The sequence below is a fragment of the Alosa sapidissima genome, chromosome 13, assembly GCF_018492685.1.
Source record: "Alosa sapidissima isolate fAloSap1 chromosome 13, fAloSap1.pri, whole genome shotgun sequence".
Classification (NCBI taxonomy): Eukaryota; Metazoa; Chordata; class Actinopteri; order Clupeiformes; family Clupeidae; genus Alosa; species Alosa sapidissima.
In genome coordinates, this window is record NC_055969.1 from 9,371,273 (window position 1) to 9,394,577 (window position 23,305).

A 23,305-nucleotide genomic window follows, 5' to 3' on the forward strand; every position below is an offset into this window, starting at 1 on the left:
ATGCTTGTGACTGTTAAAAGCAATCTCCGAGTTCTCTAACATCAATATTGTGCATCATGACCACGACCATATCAATATACTTATATATCAGGAATGTCACGCTCTCCGGCTCCTGGTTAAGAGGAGCAAAAACAAGCCCACAACTCAACTAAAAACACATCCTACCCTGTTATCCTCATAGCAGTCACAATGTTATCTTGTACTGCCTTTACTCGTACATGTAGGGGCTTGCACAACCCCCCAGATATTCCCAAGAAGGGGGGCTGAACCACTGGGCTGTACAAGAACCACTGTGTTGTACAAGAACTAGACACTGCTGTTGTCTATGGCCAGGGATTTAGTGTACTTGGTCACATTCAGAATGTCACATTCAGGTTGAGTGCATTTCATGCTTCTCCTGTGGTTTATCAAATGTAGCATGAACCTTGATGGAGAGGGTAGCAATGTTGGAATTGCCAAGGTGATTTCAGCTTGAGAAAATGCCTGCATTCGCCACAATGGATGAAATGGGTCTGCAACTGACACGGATCCAAGATTAGAGGGGGATTTTAATAGTTGAGGGCGGTGAGTGACCAACAAAAAGTTTCATGAGCATTCTTTTACTTCAGAGATTATCAATCACCAATGACATCTGAGTCGCCCACACACTCCAGACAACCGATCATCTGTTCCTAATCCAGCAGCAAAGCCGCTATCTGGGAATTCGGAGGTCGGAAATATGCCGTACATAATCCCCAAGACTGCCCACGTATATTTGTTTGGGCTTTTTGCCTTTATTGCGACAGAATAGTGAAGAAACTGACAGGAAGCGAGTGGGAGAGAGAGATGGGATTGGATCAGGAAATGACTCGGGCCGGACTCGAACCCGGGGTCCCTGTGGGCACATGGATCTGAGTGTGGTACGGGTGCTGCTGTAGCCAGTCGCACCACACGGTTGAAGAAAACCTAATACAAAACCTGTAGCTGAAGGGTCTAATGACAGTGAGGAATCTGTGAAAGGCAACAAACCAGGCACCAATAATAAATATTTATCATAAATACTTGTCATGTACATAAATTTACATAACTGTTTATTCAGCCCATGCTCATATTCAAATCAATGCACAAAATAGGTGAGTAGCAACTGCAACAGGGGAAAGCCACTAAAAATAAATGTGAAATTGAATCTTTAATATAAATTTCTCTCACAACTGCCATAGAGTTTTTGGTACAAAATGTAAAAAGTAGATGCCATCAGGAAGAGCAGAGGAAAGTACAAGTCCCTCTTGACGTCCCCTCTCCTTTCTCCACAGCTGAGTTCATTTCACAGCCACTGCCTCAGTGGAAAGAAATCTCTCACAAGAACCTGACTAATATCCCGAGGACAAATAAGAACAAGCATACATCACTTTCACAGAGTGCACCGTCACATACAACCTGGAAATATCTGTTCATCTGAACAGGCTGGACAAAGACGGACTTAGTTGAATGATTACTACTTTCTAAATCTGTTTAATGCATTCAAAGCTGTTAGCTCAACATCTACATGGCAAGGATTTCACTGTGTAGGTGTCTGATTCCCAATTCGCAATGAAGAAGACCCAGCAGGGTCGAAACGTTGTCTTTCCTTTTTTCTAACATTAAATATGGGAGTTTAAGCAGTGTTGCAGACATTATATTTTTTCATAGGTGTTTGATTCCCCCAGGATTTGAATAGGCTGTGTCAAACTATAACAAAGGCTCTCCATTACACACGGTGAGAAATACTAATGGCTCTCCGCTTGTGTGAAAACACCATGTCAAATATGGGGTGGATGTGGTTGGTAAAACACTCAGTGTGGATGGTTACCTATGTTGATAAAGTCGGATCGGTATTGGCACGTCATGCCAAAGCCAAAATCTCTCCAGAAGCCTGTGTCTTTCTTGATGACCTGTCCAAGGCAACACATACAAGTCCACCCGTTAGAGACAAACCCCCACCACACCTCATCCTTTTCATCCAAACATCACATTAAAACAGTTTACTCAGACAGGCTACACAGCACACGGTGTACAGTCGGGGCAAGACAAGCAGTGTCGGCTCCCTGCTGTGAGAATAATTTTGTTCCAATAAGTCCATCCCACGCAGCGACGGTTGCAGTTAATAACATAAACATTGGCCTCATTAAGAACACTGAATGTGATTACTTAAACTCCAGGAGATTTACTCACACCTTCAAGCTTCATATTTCTGCATAATGCTGCTGCCCTGCTGCTAATATGTAAAGCTCTCTGGAATACAGCTCAGGCATATGTGTAGTTACAATGGGGGTAGAGGAAGGGAGGGGTGGGGTGGGTGATGTAGCAACTCACTGCTTTTTGATTTGATTAAGCAGCCTAACCAGATTAAGCAGATGCTGAGTTATTAAGAACATTACCAGTTGTTGTTCCACTGGAGGAATGTGCTCATGACTGCCGTAGATGACTGCAGGGTTGTACTGGCTGAACAGAACAGGGTAAAATACCTTTTTACCTGGGAACCAAAGGAGAGAACACAAGACTGTTAGGCCTAGTCCACATGTACCAAACCGACCTTTTTTTCCTCCGTCTTCCCTGGAACCGTATCAAGAATATTTGCGTCCAAACGGATCCATCTCAACACGACTTCACACGTTACTTCATATCTTACGCCTATAGGTGGCACTGTTTCTCTTACAGAAATTGACCAAAGCTTGCGAGCTGTAGGCTATAAACAAACAGAATAGGCTAGGACGAAAATGGCTAGTGCAAGGAAACCAGAATTGTTTGTGTGGACTGATAGTGAACTGCCAACTGTAGTCAACTGTAAAACTAATAAACTTAATTTGTACGGTTTGTGAAGGGTGCAGTCCCGTCCTTTATTTGGCTAACGCAGGTACAAATAATCTCCTTTACTTTCTTGTAGGATAGTCCGCGATTCACATTAGTTTTGGCTATCACCGCAAATGCATAGGCTACTAAACGCTAGGCCTACCCAAGTTAGACTATTCTGTCGCCACATTTATAATATTGCTATAATACCTTCGTTAGTAACAGTCCGATACTTTTGCCTGCATCAAATCGCGCATTCGCATTTAGTGCACATCTACCATAAGCTTAACATGAGTTACGCGTCTTTGTATGGTTATATCTGACTATACTAGAATGCATTTATTTATGTTGTAAGACATGTAAAATAAATGAATGACACCGGCACTACGCACAAATTAATTTTAACTTACACCGCACTTCCCTAATAACTTCTGACTAGTTCTCTCGCGTCACTGACAGTAGCTAGAATGCATAAAAAAAACACCGGGAAAAACAGTGTTCAGTCCACCAAGTCATAAGCTATTGGCGCTGCGCAGCACCAGTTGTGATATTTATACTACTGAGTGTAATCGTAGGTAATGTCATGTATGAAAACTAGTATTGTTAGGCAATACTATAAGTGTCAAGTCCAGGGCAGCGGAGGTGTGGCGATGACATCATTAATACGCAGGTATGCGGTTTCGCCGTCCAAACGAACTCACAAGGGCTACGATTTTTCCACCCTGGGACCAGGTTTTAAAAAAGTGCGGTTTCGGGCAGTGCGTTTACAGGATTCGTTTGGACGATCGGCCAAGACGAAGCAAAACCGTCTCCCAAAAAGCGTCTCCGTGTGGACAGGGCCTAAGTTTCTGCCGATGTTGATTAATTAATAATCAAATTGTATATGTTTGTACTGCACTACAACACATGCATGGGTGGAGCTCAACATCTGTGTGATGAAGTGCAGTGCAATCCCTTAATGCACTGTTAATGTCAGTGCAATCAGTAGTGCTGCATCATCGTAGCCTGTCTTTATGGGTCTTTTTAGACTGCATTCTCACTCAGCCCACAGCATAAACGTTCACAAAAGCAGAACTCTGGTGTTTAGGCGGTTAAACCACTTCTATAAACTACCAGTCCAACCTTTGCACAAGTCCGACCAGTTTTACAGTGGAAAAGAGAACTCAAACTGGAGCATCTGTTGGGTCTGTTGTGGGTCTGATGGCCTCTATGGGTCTGTGATGATGTCTCTATGCTGTCTGTTTGGCCCAGTTGCCGGATCACTCACCGGCATACCTGTCAACACTCCCGTTTTTCCCGGGTTTCTCCCGTATTTCAAGGTCATCTCCCAGCACCCTCCCGTTTTGTTATTTCTCCCGGAAAACTCCCGTAATTTGCATGGCCATCAAACTTCATTTTAAAATCATTGATCCATTCAGGTTGCCAGATTGTGTATGAAATACACCCTACACATACACGATCACTTAGTTTCAATTTCAACCGTTTTGTCATAGACAACCTGGCAACCCAAAACCCAAATAAGGAAGCGGGTGCCGACTGCGCAGCCTGAGTCTCGTCGTAAACAAGCGGGCTAGTTGAATGGCCTACTCCAGAACTAGCTGTTGTGAAATTGTTTGGAATTTAATTGATTAACACATCACATAAACTGTTATTGAGTGTTGTTGATACACTGAACTTGTGCCCAAATCTGACAGCAAGCAGCTTTGGAGTTTTGGAAGTAGGCTGCAGGCAGCGTGGATACATACAGTAACTGGCATGCGTAAGGTAATGGTAAGGTAAAATCAACGTTTTTGAAACACGTGTATGAAACGTATTAAATAAGTAAACACAGATCCGGTATAAACACTGAGCCCCCCCCCCCCCCCCCCCCCCCTCCTGTTTTTGGAAAGCTAAATGTTGACAGGTATGCTCACCGGCCTGGGCGTTCAGACGGCAGGTGTTGAGGAAGTCCACCGTGAAGACGATGTCCACGTCGCAGAAAAAGAGGAGCACGTTGCCCCCCTTCCACGCCCGTGCACCGACGTCCAGGCCGCGGCCCCGGGAGAACTCCTCGTTCAGCTGGATCAAGGTGAAGTTCTTGAAGTTCATCTCCCTGAGTGTGGAGAGAAAGAGAGAGAAAGAGAAAGAAAGAAAGAGAGAGAATGGTTATGGCAACTGTACTTGGAACCCTACTTAAAAGGAAACAAGGTTTAGACACTAGCAGATTCTTATTCCAGTAAAAAAAATGTAAACTTGGATTTTCTACACAAGCTGTAAGTGTGTAACAGAGTAAGACACACAAACATTCAACACTCTTTCCTTTTCCCTCATATTAGAATTATACACACATTACATTGTTTACATGGAAAACGATATCACTGACGATAGAAGGTGCCATAACACAGTATGAAATTATGCTATTTCCAGTTGTCACAATAAATGGTCAAATGTGTTATTACAATATTTTTTATCATCATAACACTTTTGACTGGGAATGTGTTTTCACCAAGACCATTAAATGCTTTTGGACTTGCTGACACTATGATTGCTATAAAAGCTACAATGTTTGAGCAACACAAAGTGGCCACATGATGTACTGCAATGTGGTCAATCAACCAGGGCAAACTTGTGTACACAAACTGAATACAGACGTGTCCACATAATGCATTTTGCAGAACAAATGGCCTGAATTCAAAGTATTTAACATTTAGTGGTTCCCACGGTCAGATGTGGACAAGGATCTCGCCAATAAACTTACCCGGACTTAAAGGTCTCCATTAAGTGAGCTCAAATGAATGAAACATGACATCCATATTTTAACATGATCACATTCCCCATGGATTAAATAGGCTCCTGTGTACCAAATAACAAATAGGAGAGAGCCATGCAGGAAAACCGCAAACAGCCACGTTTTTGTTTCCCTCCATTTCTGGCTCCTTCATCACTGCCTGCATGATGAAGAGGGCAGCGGGATCCTGGGCTCTCAAAATGAAATACTCTGTGATTTCTGACATCGCCAGATGCGTGATCTAATGTCAAGGAACGAACTTGCATGACCGGACGAAAGAGCGGCAGAAAGACTGCCAAAGGCTTGTGCTTTGTGTGTCGGGTCAGCATGTGACCCTTCTGGTCAACTCAGTGTGTGCACAGAAAAATACACAACCAGCTGCACCAGATGATACAGTGTTTGAACACCCAACACACAGATATAAATATAAGCCTTCAAATAGCTTTGAAATATAAACCATCTCTAATTCCATGGCATTTTTGAGAGATTACCGTAACACAATAATACTATTATGATATTACTGCATCATCTCACAAATACCAAAAAAGCTAAATGATGCATTGACATCGACATGAGAAGTACAATTTTGGGTAGGCAGTAAAATAGGCAGGCTATTTCTGCAACATCAAAGATCTAATGCTGATCCAAAAAGATAAGAGGCATCGCATCCAGATGAACAATATGCCCTGAACACACAGGTCACACAGAGGAAACAACGCTGCAGGGCTTCTGATTCCTCAACTTCAGTTTTTGGTCTTTTTCTCTATGGGGTTTTCCTCTCATTCTGTGTTATTTCCCAGTGTGTTTTTGCCATTGTGCGACCTCCACTTGATATTACACAGCTATGCTAATTGTGTTCATTCTTAAATAGTTTAGAAAGCCAAACCAAACTAATCTTTGGCTAACTGTTGGTTGAGGGATGGGTTTCCTCTCCTGGGAACACTGTATTGGAGGACTGTTGACTTTTTACTTTTTCAACATCGGCCACCATAATAGAACTTCTGTTTTATCAGATGTTCAAATGAAAACATTGATTTGGGAGTGGTCCGTACATGAAAACCGACACAGACACATAAACACACACAAACACACACACAGACACACACACACACACACACATACACACACACACACACACACGTGAGATATAATGTACGTGGGCATTAAAACACTCACAATCGGCTCTTGAATTTCTGATGCCTATCACAGCAAAGCAAAGCAAAAGGCCAGATTAGGAGGCTTTTGGAAACCCTCGCGTCACCAACATCCAGTCCCCGCAAGATTATTTTCTGTGTGGGTTCAAAAAACATTTGCTTAATCTGACAGACGAAATTCTTGGGCCATGAAAACACTGTTCCTTTGGCCCCGAGGGAGTTGTTACACGTCGGATAAATACCTTTCAGGGCTGCTAAGTCTCAAAATATATGTGCACAAGAAGAAGAAAAAAAAACCTGCCGTGGGTCTGGCAGATCGGGGGGAATCTGGCACCGGCAGGAGAGCACGGGCAAACAGGATTGTGTGTTAAATCACATTACCGGGACAGCTGTGGAAGAACTGTGGCTGTAGAGGGGTTTGGTGTCTGATTCACCCTCAACCCTCAGGCCAAAACACACACACATACACACACACAGCACCTTGTTTCCTTTTTTTTTGTAACGTTTTCCTGGTTTGTCTTTCGGCGGCTGGAGGCTGTCTGGGACCACCTTGTCTTCCTTTTGTTGACTCACTCCTCCCTGTTTTCTGTTTCCAGCCTTTCTCACATTAAGACCCAGCAGATGTAGGCGATGCCTGCTAAAGTGCTGTGAAGTATCCGCAGGTACAATACTCAGGGCAGCTCTGCTCCTTAGCCTACAGGGGTAAGAGTACCAGAAGGGACACCACTGCAGTATTCTCCTCTATTCGCCTCACTTCCCTCCATTGTGTTGGCCTTTTGTAATATGCGGTCTATTTTTCTATCAGTTCCAATGAAAAACTACCTTTACATAAAAACTGTCCTTGCTGTAGAGGATCGCTCTTCTTATCTGTGTTGTATTGGACAGATTCCTCGCTGGCGCATTGGCGCCTTCAAAACATTGAGTATTTGAGATATTTTTCTCTTTCTGTCGTTATGGCTACAGGCTAGATAAAACTCGGAGGCTCGGAGCTCAGAGCACTCAAGGTGTGCTTGAAGGTTGAGCGTATCACGCTGTGTTCCGAGCCGTTTCCCCACTGGTCTCCCCCTTCTGAAGCCGCACGAATTATTCATGCCTATTGATTAATCTGCTCGACAGGCTCACATGTCCCTGTCTATCGCAAAAAGAATAACACCCCTCACATTCTAAATTCCGCCCACTACTGCCTCCCCCCCCCACCCTCCTCCTCCTCTCCACCCTTGTCAGTCAGCTGGTCTCCCTTTAGAAAAACAAAAACTTAGAGAGATTCAGAAGAAATTGCTTCATTTCAGTCCCCACAGGGATTGCCACAGTGGAAATGTCAGAGTGGCCAAGCTGAGTGGACTAAGCCTGACTCTTGACAACAGCACATGATTCTGCCCGGGGACGGAAGCAAGATATCGACTCAGTGGAGGCTGCTGTTGGCCTATAATTGGCTGTCGCTAAATCGGCACCACATATCAACCCCCCCCCCCCCCCCCCTCCACCAAATCCTCTCTCTCCCAACAACATCCGAGCTCATCTGCGTCCATCAGGGCAAGTCCCGCAGTGAGCAACTTGGGGAGTGGGAACATTATGTGCGTCGCTCAGAGATCAGACGCCAGATGAGAGAGGGGGCTGATGGTAGATGAAGATAAGGGCTTACGCAACAAATACGTCCATTTCTGCAGCCACACTGCCGGTTGAGCCGAGTTGAAGATTTGTCCTCCTTTTTCCCACTGGTTGGTGCGTTTGATGTCATGTGACATCTCAGACGACCCCTAGATGACTTCCTGTATTGTCTCTTGACTTGTGGGCCGACGGCAGCTGTATCAAAGAGTTACTTTGACAGTGCGGGAGGGACAAAAACGAAACAAGAAACTTTGTTTTCCCCAAAGGCTGACCTGAATTTTGTTGTTTACTTTCAGATGCAGCAAATGTCTGAGGCTACAAATGAGGCTCGATGGATGACAATAACTGTACCACTGTTCGAAAGAAAAAAAAGTAAACAACAAGAAAACCTCTTTTCTCTTTCATGCTTCTCTAATAGTCCCTTTAAAAGAAAACAGCTTTTTTTAACACTTTTCTTTTTTTCCTCCTCGGTACACAAAAGCAGCGGACAGAGTGTCTCTTAGTTAAATGAGAAACCGAGCTCGTCAGATAGGCCGGGGAGACAATAGCGTCTGGCAGCATTGTGAGAGATGTGCCATTGAGAGGAGAGCAGTGCCCATCTTCCCATCATTTCCCCCCTCTCTCTCTCTCTCTCTCTCTCTCTCTCTCTCTCCTCGTTTTCTCTGCTGGCTAATGTGTGGTGCCCAGAGATGAGATCTGATATGAACTCGAGACACGTTTTGTTCCACTTTCTCGTAGGGTGCCTGGCTCTATTCCAGCTAATCAGCTGCCTGTTCTGGGTCTTTCTGAACCAGTCCTCATCCACAGTGCTACCAGAGGGGACCTGTCACCCCCCCCCCCCCCCTGCACCCACACGGGTCAATGCCACACCGGTCTCACAATGAGGGCACCATGGCCTGACCTTCACTCTGCAGTTTCATGCATACAAGCTGCACTGGTCATTTATTGTTTCATTATTAATGTGTGTGTAAGTGCACGTTGTGTGTGTGTGTGTGTGTGTGTGTGTGTGTGTGTGTGTGTGTGTGTGTGTGTGTGTGTGTGTGTGTGTGTGTGTGTGCGCACAAAATAGCCTGCATAACTGTGCATGAATTTACACATTAACATCCCTATGCTTTGATGTGAGTATGTGTGTAAGCATGGTACATTTTTTAAAAATATTGCACCATTGAGGAGGACACATTATCTACATTATTAAAATCTTGACCACTCCAATTTGCACACGTCTCCATTTACGACATTTCGCTGGTTTTAATATTAAATCCCACAACGAGTGCCTCGTTCATAATAATTCCGCGCTAAGTTCTCTCCCTCTCTCTCCCACTCCCACTGATGTGCACATGAAAGACGGAAAAAAACCAGCCTGGGGAAATAGCACTGCTTTTCTCCATCACAATCAATAACTTCTCGGAGTCGGAAGCGGTCAGAGCAGAGCTTTGAGGAGTCTGGTGTCGGATGCTTCCCGCCCGGTGTTCCGGATAGAAAGAGAGAGACAGAGTGTGAGGGAAGGAGGGAGAGAGAGAGCAATTGAGGGTGGATGGAGGGATAGAGAGAGGTCATGGAGAGGGGAACGCCTGAGACTCCCTCCTCTCTGTGGTCCCGTGGTGACGCTCTGTCTGCTTTCCCACCATTGCACTCGAGGGTGATGCTTCTCGTACAGATGAGCACACAGACACACATCAACATACACACCAACACACACACACATACACAGACACAATACACACACAAATATACACATTCTGCCCTTGGAGAAAGTTAAGTGGAAGCATTCCCAAGAGATTTTGCATTCCACCTCCATTCCCCATGCTCCGTTACCTAAAATAACTATACGCACCACATATACATATATATACACACACACACACACACACACACACACACTTACAAAAAACTAATCTAGAGGAATTCAGCTAGAAAAATGCCACAAGGTTTCTATCTCCCCCACCACCCAGTGCCACACCCATTTAACACACACACACACACAGAAACACACACACACACACACACACAGAGCACTCACCTGGAGGTGTTCTCGAGGGTTCCCTTGACCTCGCTCATCTGGTCCCTCCCGAAGTAGACCACGGTGAGGTGAATCCGTTTGTCTTGCCTCACACACACCTCCCTTTGGGCACACAAACACCACAGTGGTATGTCAGTGCACACATACACACACACACACACACACACACACACAAGAACAGGCCATAGACTGTAGGGGTTGTGCATCTCACCACTGCTCAAACATTACTGGCTCTCAGGACATAAGCTTATGCATAAATGCATCCATAATACAGTTAATTCTCCTTGTCATTGAATCTAAACCATGCAATATGTTGATACACTCCCGAGTGATAAACTAACACACTCTGACACAGCGTTTGCAATGAGTAGGGTCACTTGCAGGTTACACTGCTGAACGGATGCCTTGACCATGTACTGGAGGTCACTTATGATAACAGCTCTGCATGTATTCTCAATATCAATATATCATTATCATACTCTGTTTCTCCATAACTTGTAACTTGCCTCGGGTGCAAGCCGAGGTAAACGTTCAAGGACTGTAATCTCTGCAATAGATCTAAACAGTCCGTGTTCTTTGATATGCATGAACGGCAAAGCTATGTGGGGCATTTCATCAGACCAGCTGCCTATAATTATGCCCATCTCAGCTACGCAATATATGTCCTTATAGAGAGGACCCCACATCCATCCTATCCTGACTGAAGAGATTTTAGATACAGATTATAAACTAAGCACATAGCCACCATATTGTATTTCAGTGCAGATGGCTTCAGACCTGCACAGTATTATGCTTTTCTTTTGAGATGTTTACCTTGAAGGCTTTGGGTGCAGACAGAAGGAAATACCCCCCGGAGCATGCAAGGACTCCTAAAGAGGCTGCAACCTGGTTTGAAATTGTAGGCTTTTGAAGCGGACACATTCTGAACAAGGTATGCCAAAATTGCCATGTTGATGCCGACGATGACTACACTGTCCCCACTCGCACAAAATAACAAGTGGAGGCACCACCTGCTTGGAGAATACCAGATCCGCTGTACTCAGCAAAAAAAAATAAAAAATTATCATTAGTAAATATGTAAGAAACCTGAAGTTAACCCATGTCAAACTGTACCAGAGCAGGTGTGGAAGAATTTCTGGAGGTGTGGAAGACTCTGGATTTCTTTGCATATCCATTGTGTTGAAATGGATGCGACGCATTTGAAGACTTTCTTTGTATTCTGCGCGAGGGAAGTGTTTGATTCCCAACCTTTAAGTGCAGTCAGTGGCCGCTGATTCTAAAAATATGAATATCCTCGCTTGTTTGATATTCAAAAGGCAACACTTCTGGACTATGCGATTACCATAACAAAGTAAATGAGGAGGAGAGATTTTCCCAAAGGCTAACTGCATGTGGGCAGAGAGCACCAGAAAAAGTTTAATCTCTAAACAAAGGGAGTTATTCCTGTTTTATGTGTGTGTGTCTGTGTAGCGTCTGAGGTGTGTGTCTGTGTTTTCCAGAAGAACAGAATGCTATCACACACATCTCCATTCCACAGTAACTTAAATATGTATGAAAGGAAAGTGTTGACTCAGCTAACACACACATAGAGACTTAACATCATACTTGCAAGTTTCCTGCAATGGCTGATAGTCATCTTGGTGTACACAACCCTGCTAGTATTATGCAACCACCCATATGATTCTCATATAGTGCTAATGGTGAAACATGAAAATAAAGATGTGAAACAACAGGACGCTAGTTTGTGCACATATGCAATCCATTAGTCTGTGATATGGAATGATCCACAGCATAAAATTAGATAATCCATGCCTACAGTTTACACAAGTTGTTTAGAAAATGAATAGCGTAACAGTATCCAAGTCTTACATTGTTGTTGCATCATGTTGGAGCCTATCTAATGAGCCAAGTCCACTTGTGTTATATTACAGAGAGAAAGGAGCCACACTGTACCATTCTGATTTGATGTTGTATAAAACGTTTTCCACTTTCTGATGTAACACGTTTTAATGTTATCTTCAAATTCATTTCGATGCTAACTTCAAACTCATTTGCACTGATGGTAAGGATTAGCGTGTCTGTGCTTCCCACAGGCAGTTCAGGCTCTACACACCATGTAGTTATGTGGTCTGGGATGAATCACTCTGTGAAAGCTTTCAGAGTGCACCACTGCCAACTACACCACCAAAAGACACCAGATAGCATGCAAATAGGGTTTGATCAGTGCCAACTGAGCTGTTGTTGGTGTTTTCAAGTTTTTTTGGCATGCCTTTTTAGGAAGTTGGTTGTTTTAGACCAAAATACCTGCTGCTTCACATGCTGGGGTGTCTAAAGCAGCTTTTCTTTCTCTCTCACACACACACACAAACACACACATACACACACACTCTCTCTCAAACACAAACACACACATACACACTCTTTCTCTCTCAAACACATACACACTCTTTCTCTCTCAAACACAAACACACACATACTCTTTCTCTCTCTCACCTGAAGTTGTGCATGAACTGCCGGAATTTGTCAGCTCTCTGGGACAGAGCAACCACAATGTTAATGATGACGCTGGCCGTGTCCACTTTCTCATTCTTGACCTTCATCAGCGGGCCGAAAGGACGGAACAGCATCAGTCTTCGGAATTCTTGCTTCTGGTCACCGCGGAACGTCAGCTCGTACAGCGTCCCCTTGTCCTTCTCTGTCCGTGCAATTCCTGCAGTGGATAGGCGAAATGGATGGACACATCATTAAATCAAAACGGAGACAGATATCCAAACAAACTGCTTTAGGTTAAGGATCAAACAAACATGCAAAAGGATTAGGGTTGGGTATCGTTTGGGTTTTATCCGATACCGGTGCTAAATCGATACTTTTAAAACGGTGCCAGTGCCGAAACGGTGCCTGAACCGGTACTTTGTTTTTAAAATGTTTTAAATTAAAATAGTCTAAAGCATGAATTGCTTTTTTTATTGATAAGACAAATTTGAACATGAAATTGAACTGTTATATTTACTATCAATATCTCATTGCTCCTACGAATAATACATTTAAATGTTAAAACAGTTTGCCACGCATTCACACACAATGGTAAGCTCTGCTTTCAAGTTTACCCAGTGTAGGCGGTTTGCCATAAGGTATGTTAAAACCGCTTGCCATAGAACTGCCAGGTCATGGACAACGGCATTTGCAAGCAAGATAATCTAACAGGGACTCTACTTTCCAGATAATTCAGTGTGTTCCCAAATGCTTCAAGAAATTTCATGTCTTAACCCATAACACGCAATAGTTTTTAACATGTTAGGCTACATGTTGGTGTTGAAGTGTTTAGATTCCCAGCGCTAGCCTAGTAGGCATTTTAACAGCTGCTATGCGCTAAAACCAGTCAGCTGAGTTTAATTAGCGATAAGTAGGCTACTGGAGATGGTTTCGTAGCCTCTTTGACAGCTCAATGACATCAGGTATGTAACCTTCATATTTATGTTTTTGCCAGCTAACTTTTGACATGATCTTCATATTCATTGTAATGCTATATGGGCCTCATGCACATGAAAGATTAATATCATGCCATCATGTTGTTTATAACACACCGTGAAATAAAGTTTTCACCTTACAACTTTGCTGATAACATTTCAAATAAATGCCAGTTAGCACATTAGCAAGGATATTTAACATATAGGCTACTGTTGATGTTTCATAGCCTTTTGCTTGTAGTTAGGCCCACTGCTAGATTTTGACAGGAGCTCGCAATATCGCTTTAAAGTAAGCTACTTGGGCTCACGCAAGCTGTCAAACACTGTCTACTGTGGTCCACCCCTCTGGTTTATACATCCAGTGTTTATGTTAGCTAACTGTATCTGAATGTGTTGCTATCAGAGCAAGACGTTAGAGATGGCGCATGACATGCAGTGATGCCTCGTATATAAAAATAAATAAATAAAAAAATAAATAAAAAAAAGCTATTTAAGCACCGAAATGAGGCACCAAAGTCCACGTTGTTATTCGATGCAGTTACTACCGTTTGCGTCGGCACCGGTGCCATATTAGAACCGTGTTTCGGTGCCCAACCCTAAAAAGGATCAAAGTTCTGTGCACCAGAAGAGTATCCCATAAAAATGATTTATGAGGTAGTTACATTTCAGGCATTTTTCTTATCTTCAGGCATTTCAACTGGAGGAACTTCTTTGAATAGTCTGTATTATATAATGTGGGATCTAGTAAAGTTTATCAAGTGAAGTATTAATTAAGGAATATATCAATACTATATCAATCAATACTAAACAAGATGCTGGCAATGCCATGTTTTTATTTGCAGTTCTGATAAAGAATAATAAAAAAAAAAAATGGCCCAGAAAGTGAAAGCATAGTTTATTGCGCAATAAATGTAATGAGACAAAATGATGTAGCGCTCATAACACACCTGGCATTCATCCCACCTAGTGCCATGTCTCACTGTTCACCTGCTCTATACTCCTTTCTCTAGGTGCTATTCTAGTTGTTTTCTAGTTGCTATTTGCACCCCTCTACTCCCCCATCTCTTCCCAGCACTTTAGTCAGACCTGGGCCATGATTGGGTGTTCCAGGATCTGACCACAGCAGCATTCCACTCCAGGCCTCTGAGCCAAAGATCACCGAGTTCATACTGGACTTCCTCATTTCTTTCTTTTTTATATTTTTACTCAAATAATCAAATCCAATAAAATCTTCTGCAAAAAGCATTTTTGGAAAAAGGTTCACCGGTTGCCATAGCCTTTTATTTCCTGGTGTAAAAGAGAAGTGCCTCCAGTCTAGAGGCGGTGGGAGGAGATGGGGGCATTTCAGGCCAAGGAGAGGGCCTCATCAAGCGGCCCTTTACCTCACCTCATCTGCCCCTGGGCCCCGAGCCACGCAGGCAGCTGGACGATCGGTCACACATGCAGACCGTGCAGAAGCGTTGCCGGAGCATCACATAACACACAGTGGCGCTTCAGAGTGCTTCTCACAGCGAGTGGGCAGGCGGCAGTCTGGCTGTCAGTGGCCCCACGGACCTTTCCAGAAGACTAGTCCTGAGACGGCTCAAGTTCCAGCCCCAAACATCATCTCCGATTCAGTGGTAGACAAAACATTCCCTGATCTGAACAAAGAGCGCGATCCTGTCAGAATGTGTATGACTTTCAGTTTAACACTAAATCTGCACAGAGACACGCTGTCTAACTGGGAGTCTAACTTGGAAACGTAACAAAATCCTTGTCAGTCCCTCTGAAAACATCCAAAGAGAGACATGCTACATTTGCATCAGGCCCAATAGTGAAACCACTTGGCTGCTCACTCTAGCATGATAAATATATTCTGGTTGCAATTCCAAATGCACCGGATGAACTATGCAAAAGAGCTCCGCTAGTTCGGGAGCCAAATCTGTGTGAATCAAATAACGACATCCAAACAAGGTCATTAAGGCTATTTGTGTGCGCAGCGCGGGAAACCCTGGAATATTTCAGCCATTATCCCTGAATGAAATGACAAACGGCCACGGACCGAAAAAACCAATAACAACGGTCGGCCTCGCCTCCATCTCACACGCATCATCCACTTAGCGGTCACAATTAGGAGGGACCCCGCCACGAGCGAGGCCGTTTGTATCGACGGGAGCTCTCGCAGGGCTGTGGCATGAAAGCCAGACGCAGAGCCGCCTCAGGGGGGAGTCTGAGCGAGAGATGTGTCCCCGCCACTGAAGACAAACGGCCGGGAATCAAACAGGAGGGAAGTGGACCCCTAATGGGATCCAGCCCCTGCCGCACAAACTGTCCACCCCACCACACACACACGCTGCACACACACACACACAACCACCACACTGCCCCGTCAAACCATCCCTTCAAGACTGGCGTCGATAAACTAAACAGGAAATGGAAGAGGAGGAGGAGGGGGGGGGGGGGGGCAATGTGGAACGGGTCCTGTGGCACTTACTTCCTCTGATAGCCACGACCTTCCGCCTGCACGAAGCAAAGCAGGAGAGAACCACCAGCAAGTGGAGCCATCAGCATTGTGAAACCAAACCCCATTTGTAGTGTCCTAAGTTGACCATAAAGTGTTGCATGTTAAGATGTGTATTATGCTTCACAACACTTTTGCAGATGGTGAAAGAACCATGGGCTAGTGGAGCCATCGGAGCCATTAAACAAAACCTCAATTGATGCAAGTCTTGTGAATTAGATTTTAAAAAAAGCCAAAGAGCCTATTAAATGTGTCAAATTATATCCAACCGGTCAGATCTGGCTGCATGACATTTTATTTTACAGCCTTTCTGCTGTCCTGCCGAGCGACAGGCAACCTCTTGTTACGTCTGGCACCTGTGATTGTTGATCTAAAAGCAGATGCGCGAAATTAAAATCCCCCCCTTTTTTTACTTTATGGGAATTCTTTAAACAAATGAGACTGTGCTCAGTGAGTCATGCAACATTGAGCTGTGCTGGTAACTCAATCTGGCAAAACACGTTTCAGTGGCTATTCAGTCAGAGAGTGAGGCCTACTGGTTCGGTCTGTTCCATGACACAGCGTGCCATTCCATATAAACATGTTTTGTCACTAAGAAGGTCATACTTTTTCCACTCTTTCACTCAATCATTCCCTCATTCTTTCTCTCTCACTGTTTCTCACCCTTTCCTCCACAAATGCCCCTTCTTTCATGATGAGCTCTCCCTAAAAAACCCACCATTGATCATTCTGGAAAGAGCCTTGATACAGCTACAGTTCTGGACCCAACTCTGAGCGATATTATACCAGCACAAGGGCTTTCTTCTGCCAGGCCTACATGGCAATACCACAATTGCTCTGTCCCAACGATTTAGCCCGACATTACAGAGAACACAGAGACCCACATTCATCGGACATCTCAGAGCAGAACAAATCCTGGGCATCCTATATGTGCCCCTCTCCTGAATGTCTTCCCTTTAAGCTGAGGGTAGAGATAAATGTAATGACCTTGTGATGTGGACACTGTTGTATACACTTACACAGTGCATTCCTTCTGCACTCTGGGCTAGACATCTGATCAATACAAGCATAGAGGTTTGGACAGCTGGAGCAAATAAAGGCTAAAGCCATCCAGGCATCTGCTGGGCTTTTTGGATCAGTCAGGGAGTGAGAGCGGGGTGGGTGGGGGGGGGGGACAGGGAGGGTGACAAAAATCCACTGATAGAGACACTACTTCTGGGTTCATTTTAGTCAGAGAAGACCTCTGAGAAGACTTGGGAAAGATTCTTCTAGAAGACACTGACAGGCCCTGCCCAAAGCCACTTCCCCAAGGAGCATGTCCAATGACAGGCTGTGTGTCCGTATGCTTTCCCCATTACACCTCTCAGGGGAGTCATATGATCCCTGCCGCTATACTGTTTACTGTGTATGGGATAAACAACAAACTATGTGCAGGCAGGACAACTTTCTACAGGATGTTATTCCACAAAGTGCTCCTTTGGCTGGTGAAGCATGAAAATAACATAGCTAAAATGATGGTTTCATTTCCTTATACAGTGCGCACAGTACATTCCTCTCTTAGACAATTAGATTACACTGATTAGACTGATAAGCTGTGTATGCTCTATCTGACTGATTTAGTCACATATGTGATATGTCTTGATGAGTTTTTGTGTTTCAATTCTTGTCAGTCTCAGAGTGTCTAAGAATAAGTCAGATTTATCAGTGACGTGCATGCCGAAATCCTCTTCTCATCTCACTGCTGTTCAAGGTGGCTGTTCAAAGAGTCTAGAGTGCCAAACTCTTTGATCTCTGTTTTCATCTTCCCATTATTTCACATTGTGACAGAATCCAGATGGAACCTTCTCCGTGGCCACGTGACGATGTCTCTCCACCGGAGCATAGGCGAAGAGTCGACAGGCTCCTGAGTCACCCTGGCTGCCCGCTGATGTTTGCTGACCTTTGAGGAAGACCCCTTTCCTTTTCCCTGACAGCCATCGGAGGGATGATGCATCTGCGCGGCGAGCAGCTGCTCTCGCTTCCTACCTTCAGTTTCGAACCCACGGATTTCCTGGCTTTTAGCGCCTTGACGTTCAGGACACAGGATGCGCCCATTGTCTCACATTGTGTTTGATTTTTATTGTTTGCCAGCGTGAGATTTTTTGTTCAGACGCCTAAACAATAACAGCTTAGATCCTCAAATGTTCCGATGGAGGGGGATAAGGACCAGGGGGTGGACAGAGCGGGTTTTGACATGAATGTCTGTTTTTTGGACACAAATGAAATGGCTATTGACTTGTTTTTATGAACCCTGAGAAAGGATTATAAATGAAAAGGGAGGCACTGGAATAGGCTGAACATTTGTAATCATACGGCGTCCTCCTGTTGCTCAGCCAGCTGAGCACGTTGCTAACAACACCAAGATCAACGATTCTATTCCCTTGGAACACAAACAGACATTAATAAAGTGTGCACCTAACTTTGAATAAATCTGAAGGATTGAAGACAAAATTAATCAGATCTCAAAAAACTGTCTGTCTGACTGTTCTATTCTCATCATATCTATCTCGTAATATTTGTGTGTATCTGATATTAAACTGAAAAAAACATCTGTCCACTGTCCAAATCTGTCTATTAGATAAACATGTCTGCACACAAACGAAATGTAAACAACATGCCAATGGCATCCTGTTGCCTCACCCTCAATGAAGTCCGATGGGGTGTAGACTTTGCTGAGGGTCCTGTCCCCTCCGGCATTGCGCGGGGCATTGAGGGCCTGCAGGCCGTTCTCGATCACCTCGCCCAGCTCGTCGCGCCGGTCCTTACGGACGGGCTTCTCCTCGGGGTGGCGCGTGAGGCCCATCTCCAGCTGGTAGACACGCTGCAAGGTGAAGCTCTCGAAGGGCACCACCGCGTACTCGCTGGGCAGCCGCGTGCCCTGGTGCACCTCCGCCTGGCTCAGCTGGCTGCGCAGGAACTCCTGGAGGTCGGCGTTGGGGCTCTTCTCGTTGGCGGCCGGCGCGGCGGCGTCACCTCCTCCTCCTCCTCCTCCTCCTCCGGCGGCCCGCTCCAGGGACTCCTGGACGCCCTTGAGCTGCTCGCTGCGCTCCTGCAAGGCCTCCTTCAGCTGGGCGATCTCCTTCTTCAGGGCGGCGATGTGGAACCGGTGCTTGTCCTCGTGCTCCTGCAGCAGGGCCTGGTAGCCCTCGCGGCCCGTGGGTCCCCCGCTTGGACCGCTTGCCCCGGCACCGGCCACTCCGCCTCCTCCCCCACCGCCCCCACCTCCTGCCCGGGGCAGAGCGTGGACCCCCAGCCCGTCCTCCTGGTGGGGGCCGCAGGTGTTGACGTAGAGAAGGGAGGCGGTGCAGCACAGCAGCACCAGCACCAGCCCGATACGGGACAGCCAGGCGAGCGAACCCCTCCTCAGCATGGCGACGCGTCACACCAACAACACGGCCTCTCTGAGCGTCACGCAAAAAGCTGCTTGTCTTGTTGCTGATGTGCTGCAGAAATTATTTCAGTTAAGCTTCTGTAAGCATGCACTGTGATGTGAGCAACACATAAGGTATCAGCCATGACAAAGCATGACTGATTGGATGATCTCCAATGCCTTCACATACTCAACTCCTGAGCTGAGTATGTGCTTAAGCAAAAGTCCTAAAAAATAAGCCCATAAGGGACTGCTGCTCGCTATCCTGTACAAGTGGCCACTGTTATCTATGCCTCTACGTTCCACACCAATGTCAATACAACAGGCAAGGTTATGACCAGGTCCTCACCCCAGCCAACAACACAGTCAGACTGCAGGGAAGTGAATAAGAAACTGCTGTTTCCTGTCCAGTCTAAAGGAGACGTCCCACTTTCGGTCCTGACTCACACATGACTAAAAATGTCCAGTTCCCAAGCAAAATTGCGTTACATTCCCCGAAGAGCACGTCTGGACCCAAGGCCCGGTCCATGCAGCCCGAGCTGCTGATGACACATCGGTCCCGGCCGTGAAGCGGGTGAATATTGCATGCTTTCAGAGCAGGGGGTATTTGCTCTCTACATCCTCCTGAGATCCATGCACAGTAGAATCACAGGGCACCGGATCAATCCACATTCCATTGTGATGCAAATTCATATAAAAGATGGACTGTGGAACAGTGACTATAATCTGCTCGCTGTGTTGTTGTCATCTGGGCAAGAGCGCGGGGAGTCTTCATCCACAGCGCCACATCTTCTTATGGAGATCTAGGAAGAGAGAGAGAGAGACACACAGAGGAAAGGAAAAGATGAGAAATTGGCTGAGAAACACAAAGAAAGACAGAAGTGCAACCCGTTTCTCTCACTTGAAACTGAGAGCAGACGAGAACAGAAACAATAACATCATCATCGTCAGTGAACCTGAACATATGAGACAAACACTTGCAAACATTTTTCATGTCAATTGTGTTATTGCTCCTTTGTTACTTTCTGCCACTGTTTTTTTCTACATTCCTCTTCTTGGTAAAAAAAAGTCACTGCTGGCACCACCAACAATCCAACTGCACAGATGTTACTAAATGAGAAACATTGTAGCTGGAGTTGCAACAGACACATTTCCTATAAAATTAAACATGTGTTTCACGTGCTACAATTTAGGCTACCTCAAAGACGACGTTAAGAACCCAACAAAGCAGCCAAGAACTGGCTCCTGGAGAACACTGTTGCTAGTGATGTGTGAAAATAGGAGCTCTGTGCTAAAAGCAGCCCAATGTGAACACGTCTGACCAATCTCACCGGGGGAAGAACAGGCTCACTGTAGTCTAAGCAAACATGCTGGCAAGAGGCGAGCCATTCATACACACACACACACACATACGGACACACACACACACTCATGGACACACGCTCACACACACACACTCAGGGACACACGCTTACACACACTTACTCATTGACTCACATACACTGACTGGCTCTCTTTCCCACATGCATACACTGTTACAATTATCTGCGTCTTCATGTCATTAACCTCGGAACTCAAACATACACATACTATCTTCCCACTTGTGCTCAGGCTCAGATATCCAGTGGTGTAGTCCAAGTGATATGTAGGACTACGCAGTATACCCATTTAAAAAGCATCACCATCTCAGCATACCCACTTAAAATAGGCAAGGATACATATTAACATTTGGGGTTGATCACTATATACCCACTACAGCAAACTACTACATCACAGTATACACTACAACTAGACTACACCACTGCACATACCTACTCATGCACAAACACACACATACTATCTTCCCACTTGTCCACAGGCTCACATACCTACTCATGCACACAGCAGTGATGCATATGTCTGTATTTGCCCAATTTCATAAGGAATGGAGTAAGTATAAGATTGATTATGAGGATGCTTATTTATGTTTGTGTGTGTATGCATGTGTGTGTGTGTGTGTTTGCCGGAGCGTGTGTGTCTGTTGACTCACCACACAATTAGCTCTTTTATAGGTTTGGGAGGCTGGCCCTAATGAAAGGATTAGTTATGTCAGCAGTGAATACCGGACTGTATCGAGCAGCACTGGCCACGTCCCAAGACTCAGGCATGGCCAGGGATGGCTATTTATCAGGACTTGGACCGTTACTGACGCGGTCGACGGAGCCATTCCTCTAGTTCACTTCCCTTGCACCATCGCAGATAAACTATCACAATCACCTGCCCAATGTGATCACAGACTGACTAGAAACAAAAAGATGAGCAGCTGGTTTATGGTCTCTTATGTTGAGTGAGTTACATCGTTAAATTGGGAGAAATAAAATGCATAAAAGGATACTACTGTTACCGACTACACAAAATGGATTAAATTCATTTCCCAGGGAATGCCAATAACAATAAACACCAAAACCAAGAGCTGATTTTCCATTGGTTTAGTTCAGCTATTCTTTGGGTTGGTTTCACAAACACCCACCAACACATGCACACACACACAGACACACGTTTAATACTGGATTACAACTCAGGACACAGACACATTCAGATAGGATACAGTCATGTTTCCAGCAGCCATACTTTGCCAGAGTGGGATGCTTGTCCTACGCGCAGCCTCCTTGCTGCTGCCGTGGGAGTTTAAATAGGGCACAGAGGGGAAATCTTCAGATGTCTCCATCAAAACTTACCCACCTCCAGCTGCTTTAACTGTCATAGCTCAGGCTGATTTATGTAGTCACGCCCTGGTGAGGAAAAAGACACCCCTGTTTATGACACACACTCCTACTATATACTTCACATATGTGTGAGGCTGTGTGTGTGTGTGTGTGTGTGTGTGTGTGCTAGCATATGTTTTGCGAACGAGTGAGTGTAGATATATGAGCAAATGAGTGATTCACTGTCTCTCTCTCTCTCTCTCTCTCTCTGTGTGTGTCTGTGTCTGAATGATGTGTGAGTGTATCTAAGAGTATGTGTGTCTGAATGTGTCTGAGTGTGTGTGTGTGTGTGTGTGTGCATGTGTGTGTGTGGCCTGCAATTGCCAGCCATTCATGCCCACTGCTCTTGGATGCCAGTAAGCTTGGAAAAGAAGGAAACAGGAGCTCAGCAATTTGAATGTGGCCCAAAACTACTTGCCCTTCACTATGAGGAGTGATGATTCATTGGGAAGAATGGGCTATAAAGGCAGCAGAGTTGGGTCCCATTGCTGCACCGTGTGCACTAAAGCTTATTTACGGAAGTGCTGTATTTCTCTGGGCATTTTAACAGAATCTGCCAAAGCAATATAAGTAACACAGGGTATCTACAATATATCAGCGGAGTAAATTGACCCATAATGAAATACATGAAACCTGACTATGAACCGAATGGCGAAAATTGCCACCAGGGTTCAGGTGGGACTGTTCATGGGTTTTTGTCTTTGGTCAAATAAAAATGGGATAAATCAGTTGTCAAACATTATAAAATAACTTCCCTATTAGTATCAAACAGTCACATCCAACACACTAACTCTGTATTAGATAGATAGATAGATAGATAGATAGATA

At 45.0% G+C, this 23,305-nt stretch overlaps 1 protein-coding gene across 2 annotated transcripts in view; it reads right to left on the bottom strand.

The window, feature by feature from the left end:
- The window catches only part of csgalnact1a (chondroitin sulfate N-acetylgalactosaminyltransferase 1a), a 32,463-nt gene that overhangs the window by 3,158 nt on the left and 6,000 nt on the right, over positions 1-23,305 (bottom strand). For both annotated transcript variants that reach the window (XR_006021631.1, XM_042059509.1), the window contains exons 2-7: positions 19,004-20,536; positions 12,851-13,067; positions 10,358-10,459; positions 4,722-4,900; positions 2,397-2,491; positions 1,829-1,910 (exon numbers count right to left, since the gene is read on the bottom strand). Coding sequence is in view for 1 of the 2 variants with exons in the window: in XM_042059509.1 (XP_041915443.1) it covers positions 1,829-1,910; positions 2,397-2,491; positions 4,722-4,900; positions 10,358-10,459; positions 12,851-13,067; positions 19,004-19,733 (1,405 nt within the window). In the remaining variant the exon portion in view is untranslated. The remainder of the gene's footprint in view (positions 1-1,828; positions 1,911-2,396; positions 2,492-4,721; positions 4,901-10,357; positions 10,460-12,850; positions 13,068-19,003; positions 20,537-23,305) is intronic.